The 14258-nt window shown below is 43.0% G+C and overlaps 1 protein-coding gene across 1 annotated transcript in view; it reads left to right on the top strand.

Moving 5' to 3' along the window:
* The first annotated feature begins 280 nt into the window (after window positions 1-280).
* RGL1 (ral guanine nucleotide dissociation stimulator like 1) overlaps window positions 281-14258 on the top strand; it is a 52754-nt gene continuing 38776 nt past the window's right edge. Inside the window, exons 1-2 of the mRNA XM_033067096.1 lie at window positions 281-375; window positions 1247-1357. Of these exons, the coding sequence (XP_032922987.1) occupies window positions 349-375; window positions 1247-1357 (138 nt within the window). The 5' untranslated portion in view covers window positions 281-348. The remainder of the gene's footprint in view (window positions 376-1246; window positions 1358-14258) is intronic.

Below are 14258 nucleotides of genomic sequence, written 5' to 3' on the forward strand. Positions count from 1 at the left end.
ATGACCCGCGCTCGCCCCTGCTCCTCTCCGCCCTGCCCGGGCACCGGCGAGGAGAGGGGAGGGAAGGGAGGCGAGGAGGAGGCGCTTCCACGGGAGCCGCTCGCTGCGAGCCGGGATTGCCGGGGCAGCGCGGGGCTCCGAGCGGGCTCCTCCGGCCGTAAACAGGAAACCCAGCGCGGGCCGGGCCGAGGCGGCGCCAGGCGCGGCCGCTCCCCCTGTCCGTCCGTCCGTCCGTCCCTCCCCCGGCCGTCCCTCCCGCTCAGCCCAGGGGCCGCTCGGCTCGGCCCGGCCCGCGGCGGGCGCAGCGCAGCGCGGCGCTTCCCACCAGCGCCCGGCAAGGCTCCGAGGATGAAACTGCTGTGGAGAGCGAAAATGGTAACGCTGTCCCGTCCCGTCCCTGCCCTGCCGCGGTCCCGTGCCCTGCCCAGCGATGCTCGGTGCCGGCGATGCCGTGCCCAGCGGTGCTGGAGCCCGCTCTGGTGCCAGGGGTGCCCGATGCCCGCTGCCCTGCCCGGCGATGCTGTGCAACTCCCGGCATTTGCCCTACGCAGCGATGCCCGGTTCCGAGCAGAGTCCCTACATCACACGTTCGCTGGAAATTCGGGAGATATTGCGCTCTGCTTTAGTATCCTCGGCTTTTTATTTACGAGTTTTAGTTGCTCTATCCCCCCTGCCTCCTCCCCTCTTCTCTCCTCCAAAGCTACTTGGGTTTTTTTCTTGTTCTTGAAATAATAGGTTTTTGGAAGAGCAAATCACACGCGCTTCAGATCCCTCCTTCTCAAGAGAATTAAAATGTCACTGTGTTTTAAGTGCTCTGTAGCTTCAAAGAGTCAAGGCTGCCGAAGTAATTCAGCAGTTTTAAAAGTGCGAATCCTCCCCTAAACGAAAGCCGAAGAGATTAATTGCTATAGAAAAGGGAGAGGAAAGAGACGACTGCTAATCAAAACCAAACTCTTTCCTTAGAAGACTTTATGCAACTATTTAAAATATGTGCTAGTCTGGGAAAAACAGTTAAATGGAAAGTCAGGGTACCTCGATACTACAGGAAAGGACAGCTTGCCAAGAATATCTCCAGTGTTCCCTCAACCTCAGGGTGTCTTGGATTGCTTTGATTGCTGTGTTTACTTTGTGCTGCCCATCTCCTCTGCTCTGTCTGGAGCAGCAGAGCACCTGGGACAGATTGTGGTCAGCAGAAGGGGGAAAACGGTCCTTTTCATCTTATTTTTCTTTCTCCTTTTCCTGGCAGACCACATTTCAGGATGGGGGTGAAGAGGTAGAAGATGGAGCTGTCTACAATGTCACCCTTAAAAAAGTGCAGATTCAGCAGGCTGCCAACAAAGGAGCAAGGTGGCTGGGGGTAAGTGAGGCTAGCAGGGGGAATTGGGGAGGGCTGCTCATGGACTTCGGAGCCGTCTCCAGGCAGCTGAATTCCACAGGAATTGTTACAATATTAACTTTTAGCACCTCCAGTTATTTAAAAAAAAAAAAAAAAGGCAAACCAAACACTGAACTAGTCTGCCTGGGTCATCTGAAATAACATTCTCCTTGTGTTGACTCTTCCTCTTTTCTTGACCTGTAAAAGCAATTTGACCAGCTGTGACCATGTATCAGGTGATTCTTGGTGCAGAAATAAGGATCCTAGTTTATGGCCCGAAAAGCTGAACATTTAACAGCTATTTCAGACTCGTTATGGCTCGTTTCTGCTGTTAGGAGCCTATCTCAGGTCTCCAAACAAATAGTTACGTTATTTTGACTGGTGAAAGTCCCTCAAAGTCAGCAGAACTTCCTCTGAACTTAAGGGAATATTGGTTTAGGTCTTACTTCTGTATTGCTTTCTTAGCTAGGTGAGAAATTAATTGTATTTCTGCAAGAATTACAGCAATGTACTGTTTTTCAAAGCGTGAAGGCTTTAATGGTAAGTAAAATGACCTTAAATGCACAGAGTTGATTTGACATGTTGCTGAGTGCCTTCACCTTTATCAGGCCAAGCCCCCAGTTGATAAAAAATGTCCTCACTTCTTGGAAGCAGTGCAGCTGTGGCAGCTGGGGCCAGGTCTGCAGGAGATGCCTGTAGCTTTCATAGTATTTTGTTATGTTTATTTTTTTCTTTGGGATCAAAGGCAGTAATATAAGAAGTTGGCTTGATGTAGTATCCATGTTGGTATTTTAAAGGCTTTTAAAATTGCCCTGAGATTTATGTCCAGTCATTTTCTTGTGAAGCTCCTGTAACATGAAGCAATACAGCAGAGATGAAACCAGAGTCGGGAAAAATGAGCAAATTCTGTCCTGCATACAGATAATGCTTAGAGTCTCCCCTTCCCATGTTTCCAAGAAGTACACAGAGTACTAATAAGAACAGATAATTTCAAATGTGCTTCCTTTGAGTGGCAGGGTTCCCATTTCTCCCTCCTGTTTTTACCAGGAAAAATACTACCTAATATATTTGAGCTCCTGCAATTTTCCCATCTGGTTTTGTGTAAGAGGTGAAGATAATTTTGAACATGTCTGTCCCACAAACATAGTTTAGAAAAGTAGAATTTTTTTTCCTGCTTAGGCTGTGTTGTTCCTTGTAATAGAAGGAGTTTGCCAGGCCTTGGTCCTGTTTTCAAAGAAGGGAACATGTGTGTTCCTGTGGCCATTCCCACAGCTGATGCTGCCCATCCCAGCAGGGGGACCAGGGACTGCAAGGTCAGGGCAGTGACTGTCAGGTTCCTGTGGCTGTTGCTGTTTTTTTCAGGTTAGAATGTTTGTAGGGAGGGAGACAATGTGTCAGAAATCCACACCTGTTCTGGGCATAAATCTGTGACTTTGGCTCCCAGTCTGGCCTCTTTCATGAGCAAAAAAGCCAATCTTATGTGTTTTATTTAGAAATATTTTGGAACATATGCGCTATTTGTTTCCCTTAAGCTCTTCAGAACATAAAGTATTTTAAGCTCTTCTTGTGATCTTGTTTTATTAATGGCTTTTTTTGTGGTCCTGAAATCAATAAATAGCCTCTAACCCAGAGCATTATTTATGAAGAGCCATCCTTGCCCCCAGCAGTTGGGCTTTGAAAAGCCAAATTGTCTCATTTAGAACTGTCATCAGGTGACTTTTTTTTTTTTTTTTTAATGTGGAGCTTATACGGATTTCTGATTTTTTTCTATGCTTTCAAAACTCATTAGCACTAAATTAACAAGGTGTTTGATTTAGCAATGTTGGTCTTAATTTTTTTGATGGTGCTGTAAGTCAGATTTAGGTGGAGGACTCAAGGTCAGCAACCTATTTGTCCATCAGCAAGTATTGAGCCTTCACAGTAGCAAACATAGTAACTTATCGATCGTATGAATGCCTGGATTTACTTTTTTTAAAACTTTTTCTCAGTGTCAGTTTGTGTCCTGTAAAAGTCCACTTACTAGCATGACCCCTTCAAGGCACAGAGCTTCTCCTGATTTGCTGTGGCAGGTCAAGTCTAATAAACCTTCCTTAAAATTCTCCATCCAAAGAATCCATCCAGGGTCACAGAATAGTTGGCCCTGTCATGAGAGAATGGATTGTTTAAAGGCCAATCATAAGATTCCAACTAAAGTACCATAAACACTTGCCTATTGAAATACAGAAATGTCTTTCTTGTGTTTCAAACTTCTACAACTAACAAAAGGAAAAGAGAAACAGGCTGCGGCTTAAGCAGGCATCAGCAGTTCTGAAGCGTTCAGAACTGTGAAGCTTTTGGATAATCATTGAATTTCTTAGTTTTAAATTTAATATTAGACATCAAAGGATGCCAATAATAGCCACTGCTTTTGTCACCACATACTTAGTCACTAAATATTTAGTGAAGCTTAAGACTTTAAGCACTAGAGTATTAGGAAATATTAAAAGCTCTAGTGGGAGCTCAGCATTGTGAGAGATGCTGCACTAAATCACTGCTTTGACTTAAAAGAATGTGCAGACGTGGTATTTAAAGAGGATTGTCTGTACATACATCTTAGATGATAATTGGTGTCAAAGCTTCAAAAATCATGTGTACCTTCTAGAAATATTGAGAGAGAATCCCTCCCAAACACAATGGATTCAACCAGAGAAAGCCTGAATGCTTTTTTTAAAAAAATAACAAAGTGGGTTTTGGTGTCTTCAGGTTAGATTTTGAGAGGTCTCCAGGGTCCTGGAGAGGAACAAGCTGCAAAAGCCATGGAAGCCGAGATACATGGCCTGACATTTTTGTGAGAGAAAAGGATGGAGAAGTAGAGTTTTGTACATACACACAGAAGAGGGGATGAGGAGGATTTGTGGTGGACAATGATCATCAGTTTGAATGGCATTATGTCAGGCTAGGGAAAAAGGCGTATTGGTAACTGGAAGGGAAGGTTTGGGAGCACAGCAAGGAATTTGAATGATGTGATTAGAAAGAGAACGTTGTGTTTTCAAACTTTATTTGCAGAAAGAGCCTGTAAAATGGGATTCAGCGTTCCTCTGAGGGAATGCAGCCCATAGAGAGCCTTGATGTCAAAGAGGGTGGTGATATTGTCTGTGAGGAAAAGGCACCAAAGCATAAGAGACAAATGTTCTGGAGAGGTTTTGATCTTGTACTGACAGCCAGGTACCCGTGAAACGAAACAGGGACGGGTTGAGTCGTACTGTAGCCAGAAGTGGGTAAGAACAGCCAAACAGTGGATGTAATAGTACATCAGCTGCTAAATACCTGAATTTCTGTGGCCAGGAGCAACAGTGCCAATGGAACGGCACCGGGAGCTGAGCTCCAGCTGTGATCAATGGGAAAGAATAAACAGTCCAGGAGAAGGGAAAAAGCAGCCGGTGGAGAAGTACGTGGGGAGATGGGGGGAGCTGGGGGAGCGGGAAGAGTGCTGCAGGAAGAATAGAGGCATGGGTGTGGGGTAGACAAGATTACTAAAATTAAAGCAAACAAGGTTTTAAAAAGCTGTGAAGTGACTATTGTCGAGCCCCCTGTTAAGCAGCTGGAGTGCTTTATCTCCCCTGCAGGAATTAGGGAGGGATGGGCCATGCTGTCTAGCCCTGGGACAGGAGGGAATGGTGAGGGTACAGGAGAGGCTCCTGAATACCTGCAAATGGCTTTCCTGTTAAGAGTCCTTCATCTGGGAAGGAGTGAGGAAGGGACCTACAATGTGTGAGTATTTAGTGGGGCATGTCACTGGAAATGCAGCCAGGAGCTGGAGTTCCCCAAGCCTCGTTGGTGATTCTCCACACCTGAAATGATTGCTGAGCTTTGAGAGTCCATCCTCACCATCAAAGGTCTTGCTTTACTGATGGGTGACAAGGACTCCTCTTCCTTTGAGTCTTAAATACCCAGATAACAGATAAATAGTCTGCTCACTCATGGCCAGGCTGCCTGGCTTCATTAGACGTGGATTACACATCTAGAGGAGATTTTAGAAACTTGGTTTTTACCTTTTGCTTTCTTTTTTTGGTTACAGCTGAACTTCAGTCTCTGGGGTTTGTTCAGGCAGAGATGGATGCAAAATATAGCTTGTCTTAAAATGTCTTTAATATTATAATGCTGGGTGTATAGCAGAACACATTCTTCCAAAATTGTCAATGAACTGCTGTTAGAAGGGTGCTTTTCAGTTCCTTAAAATGCTCTAAGAGGGAAAAGCTGAAAAGTAGCAAATCTATCACTCAATATTTGTGTTTTCTTAGCACTGCTATTATTTGATAATTACCTTTTCTGGGAATTAATTTTGTGGTGTTTTAAAAATAAATTTTTAATTTTTAAAAATTCTGGGTTTTAATTTTATTTTATTTTAATTTAGTGTGAGTGATTGCCTTTCACGTAAAACTGCATGTGACCACAAGCTTGGCTTCTAAACACTTCCACAGTCACATACATTGGCAGGAAGTTTGTGCTGGAGAGTTCAGACAGAAAAACATTGCAAAAACTTGTGGCTGACTAATCTGTATCCCAGCTAGGACCTGGGACACAACCATCCCTCTGACTTGATCAATATGTCAGAAAAGAAGCTTTAGTCTGGATTTCTTTCTTTTCAGCACAGACCTCCTAACTATGGGTTGAGATTTAAGTGGTGCCTGGAATCATCAACATTTAGGAAGAAGCAAAACCTCACATTTTCGCTGAGCCTGCTCCTGCCCTCCCACGTACCCTTTGGAGCCAGCTCTGTGATTTCTTTTTCATCTTACCCTTAGATCCCAGATGTTCTGGTCGAGTGTAGTTTCCTGTGGAAGCAGCAGCCAAGGGCTTGGCTGATCATTGTCCTTGCTGCAGCTTGCTGTTTTGTCTCTTGATTTAGAGCATGTGTTGGTCACTTTTGGCTAAAGCACTCTTTAATCAGGTTCCCTCAGCCTGTCCTGACTGCCCAAGGTCAGGGTGTAGTTCTGGCCATATATTTGGCAGAAGTAGAAAAGGAGCTCCCAAGGAGCTGACAGGCTTCCTACGGAAACTGAGCTGTGCCACTGTCCACTCCAAAGTCTCTGAGGAGCTATCTTGGAGAAGGAAAAAGGATGGGTGTGCTCACACTGGTTTTGCTTGGGGGAAGATGCCTGTTGGGTGCTGGAGACCCATAAAGTAGCGTATTCAGAGGGAACTGAATGATTTTACCTATAGACATTTACACAGTTATCCAAAAGAAAGCTTTGGCATCTCACTCAGCTTGTCCTTTGGTTTGGAGTAGGCTCTTTCCTCCTGTCCTTCCTTCAGTTGTGGGTGTAATAGTATCATGGTACTATTCATAGCCTTTATTAATGACTTCTCATGGAATATTTTTCTTCTCACTTCCTGGTTTAGGCTCCAGGGATGTCCTAAGTAGCAGTCTTGGATACAGTCATCAGCTGGTTAATAGAGGCTGTGTGTGCAACAGACACTCAAAAATGGAAACTGAGCCTATTAAGATATTTAAAAAGGGAGCCTGAAAGATTACTGTCCATTACTTTCCCAGTTCTAAATCCAAAATGCATAATTAGAAGGGTGACTGGCTTTGCAGCACAGTGTTATGCCCTCAGTTGAGTGTAAAACCTCCCACTCCAAGCTGCCAAAGCGTGACAGGGTGGCAGTGCTTTAATCCTGTGGTGTTACAAAGGCTGAGTTAGGGCTGGGATACCCTGGCACAGCCTTGAGGAGTTAGGGAGAGACAGGGACAGCCTCCTTTCCTGGGGCTGTGCAGGGGCACCTCTTGCTAATGATTCTTATATTAAGTGGAATAACAAGAGTTAAGTGAGTCTCTTGAGTAAAGCTGCTGGAGACTGTTCTGTTGCTGCACTGGTTGTGTGTATCTGCATTTTGGATATCTCCCAGCCAGCCTACTCATGGGCAAAACTTGCCCTTGGCATTTACCTGTGACATGCAGGATTAGAATGACATCCTGTGCTGTAATTGCTTTTCCCTGGGAATTCCTCTGACAGCCAGGATGACTGTTTTTTTAAACTCTGCCTCTTGGATGCTACAGGTTCTCCCTAAATTGCAGTGACTTAAGTGACTTGCTGCTGACGTCACTAAATGTTATCTTGCTTGCTTTTCTAAGAAGCAGTAAGTGAAAGGAATAACCCCCAAATTTTGCTTGCTCTGCAAAGGAGCTGGCACTTTCTGAATGCTAGATCTAGGTCACTTGTTGGGTTAAGGAAGAGTTGGCAAGGAATGTGGCTATGTGTCATTGGAAGGCTTGTGAGATGCAGCACATGAGCTGGACTGAGATGTTGTACAGAGAACAGCCCTGCAGAAACCATTAGTTTCACTGTTTAGATTCTGATGCCTTCATTTAAGGAACAGGCTGAAGCATTTAAAGTACGTTAGTCACACTTGGATTTAAATTTAACCTTGGTAAAGCTAATTAAAATATGTGTGTAAATGCATGCTTTGAACTTGCATCTTTTGCTACTGCTGTTTTTTAAACATATAATTTCCTTTAGCCAGCACTGTAAGGGGGTGCACCTGTGTGAAGAAGCCAGCACAAAGCAGCCAGATCATGGCTTAGCCCCTTGGAGAAAACGGGGTTATTTTATGTAACAGGGGTAAATAAACGTTAACTTGGTGTGGCTCCTGCTCTTGCTTGTCTTTGTGTAGTCACTGTGTAGTGTCTTGTAAAACAGGGGCAAGAGGTGTGTGATGTCTTAATGTTAATACCACATTAAGATAGTATCAGAGATTGTAAAAGACGATTTCTAAAGAGAATTGGAACCTCATTACTGAAGCATTGAGCAGCTCACCTGCAGTTGTCTCTGGGAAGGTGTCAGAGTTTGCTCCTGCAGTCTCCCAAAAGTGCTTTTACCCTTGATTCATCCCAAAAAGCACTATGTTCAGGGGCCGTAGAAGCTCTTCAGAAGTGACTTGTAATTCTTCCTGGGTGGTACACTAGCATGTAGGGCTCAACTGTAAAGTCTGTGTTAAGTTTTTATACCTTATGAAGTAAGAATTTTATTGATGTATGAGGATGTGTGTTTTGTTTTATTATTATTTTTTAAAAAATTAAATAAAGTTTTAAAGCCATAGTGAGGAATTGTATGTTTTGGCCATGGAAATCCATTTACTGCTTATGGAAATCCTTTTACCTTGGGCCAAGCTGAACTCATGCTAATGCCTGAATAGTGTAGTTCATTTTAGCACCATGCCACCAATCAGTGACAATTTACGGACTGCAAGGAAAGCAGAAACATACCCAAGTGAAGTGAAAATGGTCTTGCATTCTTACAGCACCTTTCACCTGAATAACTTTAAAAGCATGGGTGCAGATTTTCTCCAGACTATGTTGGATGTTGTAATGCAACACAGCACAGAAGTAGTGTTTGGATAGGGATTAAAATTCAGCCTCAGTACTGTTGCCTGGGTTTGGGAGATTCCCCTTTCATTGGGGAGGTGGGAAGGGGACAGGGGAAAAAATGTTTCTGGGACAATATGACTTCAAAAAGGCTGGGGTTTTGAGGCTGCTGAAGGGTTTGAACCATTAAAAGAAGTCGGGGGAGATGGATTAGCTGTCAGAGCAGCATGGTAATATTTATTTAGTGGCTTCATAGTGTTATGTTATCTTCTTCACATGTGAAACATGCAGCAAGGAGCAGCTGCTAAGCAAGGCACAGCAGCACATGGAAGCAATTTAGGACCAGAAGTGAATTAATTAAAACCACCTGGGGAGAAGACCTGGCCTTCTGAGAGTGCAGAGTTCTGTGGAAGCATTTGCCCCCCCATGCAACAGCAGTTGTGAAAGGAAGCTCAAATATTAAGTTACAGCAAGGAATGGGAGAGTGAAGTGAAGCTCAGAAAATACTGTTAGGGAGATGACAGTAACTCCTCACTAATTCCTGCTGCTTGTTCCCTCATCTCAAAGGTAGGAGAACTAGAAAGAGGATCCACAGGTGGAAAGGGATTTGGAGACACCAAAAATGTCAGGACTGTTGTATTTGTGGCTGGGTGCAACTGGGTTTGATGTGCAAGTTTAACAATAAATCCTCACAGGACTTGGGCTCCATTCTGGCAATAAATAGGAGGATATAGGAAAAGCCTTCAAAACAGTGAGTAGAGAAGGGACATGTTACCTCCAGAGTGGTTTTGAAAGCAAGGAGGGAAAGAAATTAGTGATTTTACATTGTGTGTAATTGATCTGAAAGGACTTGCTGCTGGCAGAAATAATCGAGTCCATCCAAGTCCAGGAGGATTCAGAAAGGATCGAACATTTAAATAATGAGAACAAATGCATGAGATTCGAAACACAAGACATTCACTTTTGTGATTTAGGGATAAAACAAACATGTCCTGAAGCTGAGAACAGTCTTTTCCTTTAGACTTGTTATTCTGAATGTAATGGGTGTTATTTCTTCACCTTCCTCTATAGCATCTGGCCATTGTTAGAGGAGGGAAAACCTCTAGTTTAGTTTAAAATGACAATGGTTATGTGTGGCTGTTTATAAAGTTCTGGTTTCAATTTATTTGCAGCAAATGTTTAATGAGGGAGAACAAGATTGACCATAGGTACTTATCAAAAGACCCTTGAGGACTTTAATGCCCAGGAGGTGTCAGGGCCATATTGCCACATGATCCAGGAGTTTGGTGTGAGTTGGTTTTCCAGCAGCCCTGCAACCTCCTCCTGGTTAAGGAGAATTCTGGGTGTTTAGATCTCACTCTTTTTTATGTGTGTAAAGCAAGAGTTTGCATCTGTGCAGTTTTAGGCTCTGCAAAAGTAGGGATTGTGTGGGTTGCCCTTTGCTTTGCCCCATTCATTTTCACAATAGCTGCTTTAAAATGAGGCAGCTTGAGCAGAACATGCTACTCTACATGTGGGCTCCTCAGACTTTGTGTTTTGTGTTTGCTGTTTGTTGTCACTTCCAAGCTTTGTGCTGAAATATGTAATGTTCTACCTGCTGTAAGCCTTCAGGTCTTTTCTTGGATCTGTGTGCCACAGTGGGACCTCTGAAGGTAGGACTTTCAGCAGAGTTTTTTTCTGGCCTCTCACATTTATCTCCGTTTAGATGCCTGAGCCATCTGTTGCACATCAGAGCGTAGCTCACCTGCAGCAGCTTTGGCAACCAAAAGGAGACTTTGGCAGCTCCACCTCAGCTTTTTGCCACTTTGCATGGTTGTATTTACAAACGTTTTGATCTGCGGGGTTGCAGACTGATGGAGTTCTGACTTCTTTCTCTGTGCCACCTCCATGGATGTCGCGCACATAGCTGTGACAGCAGCCACCAGTGCTGCCCCTGGGTCACAATAGCACTAAGGAGGTGGAGGCATTTCAAGTGCTTTTGTAGAGTAATCCTATTATTATAGTGTATTTAATCTATTTTTTCTCTTATATTCTTCCCACCTTTTTTTGGTCTGAAAGCAGTTTCAAGGATTATATTCTTTTCTCCTCCCACCCCTTCACCTACTTTGTACTGCCTTTCTCACTATGGAGACCCAACCTTTCTTCCAGTCAGTAGCTGTTTCTTCCTTTCTGGGGAGTCCATGGGCTCTTTGTGCAAGTAAAACAACATGTTTTTATTACTAAGTGGCATTTTTAATTGAAAGATCTTAGAATGACTGAACAATAGGGAATGACTAAATGCTTTGAGATAGCCCTTGGGCTTCAAACTGGAGATTGTGGTAGATGTCATTAGACTGCCACATCCCAGTGGCTACTTGTTAGTATCTGTAAATGCTAAAGCAGAAACAGATTGTCGTCTTAGAGCTAGCTAGGGCTTTATTCCCTCCTAAATATAGTTTATGCCCCACACAAGCTTGCATGCATTGAGTAAATTGAGTTTGTTTTGACTCGAATTGAACACAGAATGTCCTTCAGTTGTTTAGAGGTTTCCTGTGGATAGAACTTGCCAGCTGAAGTTCATAACATTTCAGAGATGTGTTGGGATGCAAACAAGGCAGTACACCCATCTGGATTAGCTGTTGTCTTCAGTGCAAAAGAGATTAATTAACTAAATGCTCCTGAGGTGCATTTAAAACCTGGTTTAAATATTCCATGCAAATACAGCAAGAGAATTATTACGAAGATACATCTCTATTTTGTTTGCTTGGTTTGTAGTAATCTCTGGCTGTACTTCTGATGCATTTTGTGTTTCTTCGAGTAGAAACCCTTTAGGGCAGGGCGGGTGTTTTGGTTTGGAGATGGCAGCCATTGTGCTGCTGTTGGAAATGCCCCATGAGTAACAACAACGTGTTTCACTTGGAAGGCAGATCTTAGGCCTTTGCATTCCTGCCATGGAGTGCTTCAGATTGATTCTGGCTGTGCTCAGGCTCCTGGCTCCCTGGAGCAGAGAAAATGTGAATGAACTCTTGCACACTTACTTAAAGCATGAGGCTTGCATTCTTCCTGCAAAAAACAGGCACTTTGTTCAGGAAAACATCAGGTGGTCAGGGAGAACAGGACAGGGAAGAGCAGAGGTATGCTATTAACTCCTGGTGGGTAGTTAAACAACAACCCCCTCAAAAAAAAAAAGAAAAATTAAACCGATGTGGGCAACTTCTGATTTTTCTGGCTTCCTTCACTTTACTTGTAAGCTATACTTACTTTGCATTCTGACTCAATACTTCCATATAATTATGTGTTTTGATTTATGTCCATTGCCTAAGGATTTCAGTCCAAGTGCAACACAGCATTCTTAAACCAAAACACAAATATCTGCAGTGGGTTCAGGGCCAGCTCACACCGTTTGTGCAGGGGCAGAAGAGGAGGGTTCATGACTGGTGGTGTAGCTGCCATCCCTTGCAGTCACTCCCTGGCTCTCTAGAGGGGTGTAGAAGAACACCAGGAGTTACTATACTTCACCCCTGGGGTGTCTGGATAATATATTAAAAATGCAGTTTGGCCTGGACTAATGCTAATCATTTTGGACTCTTTCAGCACGCAAATAAGTATTCAAGCTGGTAACACTTAATATTAGGAAACATTAGCTTCCTATCGCTGCTTTTTCTGCTCAGACCCCGCCCTGGAGAGGCCTCTTAGTTTCAAAACAAAGGGTAGTAAAAAGCACAGCCATGGAAATGAAGTTTATAACACAGCTTAGGTATGTTTTCATGCTACGGTCATAAAAGTGGTTACTGACTGCTAACCTATTTCTTCTAAAAGCTTAGACAAATTTGGCATTAGATATTGCTCACAATAACTATTATGAGACCTGTAACAGTATTTCTTGGGTATTTGTTGTTCCACAACAATTCCTTGTTCCAAGTTCAGTTTACTTTAAAATATGAATCATCTTCTGCTAAGTATTTTCTCCTCTGGCAGAGGGCATTTCATCTCCCCTCACCTACATGTTTAATTTCCAGCTATTCATACTATTACTAATTTATCTCTCTTGCCTTGTTGTTTGCATTGGATACCGTGGCAGTTTACACAGATTTCATGACTCAGTATAAATTTAATTTCTGTGTACTGCTTGAGCAAGCTTTACAATGTGAAAGGAGAGCCAACAATACAATTAGGATGAATAAAAACATTTTGGGTTATGTAATATGCATTTGTGCTACTATTATGCAACAGAATTATTACTTGTGGCATCCTTAAATCCATTTTGAATTTAGCACTGTTGCCTGCTGCCTCATACAGAACCTTCTTTGTTTCTACTGACTGAGCAGAAAGTGGTGATGAGCTCCACAATTAATTCAAATTACTTTTCTGGAAGCAGATAGAAAATAGTTTGACTTGTTACAGGACAAGTATTCTGTTGGTAGTCAAAAATCATGACACCATATGAAATCTGTCTAACTCTGTTAATGCTAATACCAATCATCCCCTCTTTTTGCTATGCTTGATATTTATTTGAAAATGATAGCATATTTCAGCATTTTTCAGGAAAGAAACATGGCAAAGGGCTTTGCTGACCACTATTGCACAAACAACATTTAAATAATAGCTTTACTCTGGTATTTCTTAGGGTAGGCGTAGAGTTGTCATTTTTAACATCAAGGTAGCTTAGAAATATTGTATATAAATACAGAATTTGCTGTGTGATGGGGTCGAACCTCTCAGTATTTGTCAGATGGCAGGTGCACTGTGCCTGTCCCTGTAATCTACAACCAGAATCACAAGAAGCTGGTTCAGACTCAAGTGAAATGTTTGAGCTGTCTGCCACCTTTTGTACTTGTCTTCTTTGCTCAGCACCTCTTCTCCCTTACGGTTGCAGTCGTGGTTCCTGGGTGCTTTGGCACCTCCAGATTTCCAGGAAGCTGTGAGAGTGTGGGGAAAGAGGAAGAGGAGTTAACATAAAGGCTGTGAACAGAAGCAGTAATTACTGTTTCTGGGGCACAGCTGCCTTTACCTCCTTAGGGACCTTCTGTAATCCATACCTGGAAAAGTTGTTAGTCGTTTTCACAATTATTCACTGCTTGCTTTATGCAAGTCCCAGGATACTTTGTAGAGCTCTTCTCTCTAGGAGACACAGTGTAACACTTCCTTTGGCTTCAGAAGTCAAAATATTTTAGAAAATGAGCTGATTGTACTGCCAAAATGGGCACTAAAACCCATTTCCTTGCCTTCATCCTGGTGCTTTACTCACTTAGCTGTTTATTATTTAGAATACTTATTTACTGCTTGGTTTGGGGATTGGACATTTTGGTGTTTCTGGGCAACGAAGAGAGGAGGATACTAAGTTTTATGAATAATTTTCTTCTAATACAGAAAGGCTTTGGGAAGATACTTAGTATGGGACACATTTATTTGCTGGATTATAAGAGTGTCTGTAGTAAATGTCATTCGATGACAGCTGTTCCTCCAACAATGTGAGATGCACATGACTAAGAGTCTTACCTGACTTACTGGTTTCTTTTTCTTGCTTTTCAGTTTTAAATTAGGAACTTGCTAAGCTTC

Source organism: Catharus ustulatus, chromosome 9 (assembly GCF_009819885.2).
Source record: "Catharus ustulatus isolate bCatUst1 chromosome 9, bCatUst1.pri.v2, whole genome shotgun sequence".
Classification (NCBI taxonomy): Eukaryota; Metazoa; Chordata; class Aves; order Passeriformes; family Turdidae; genus Catharus; species Catharus ustulatus.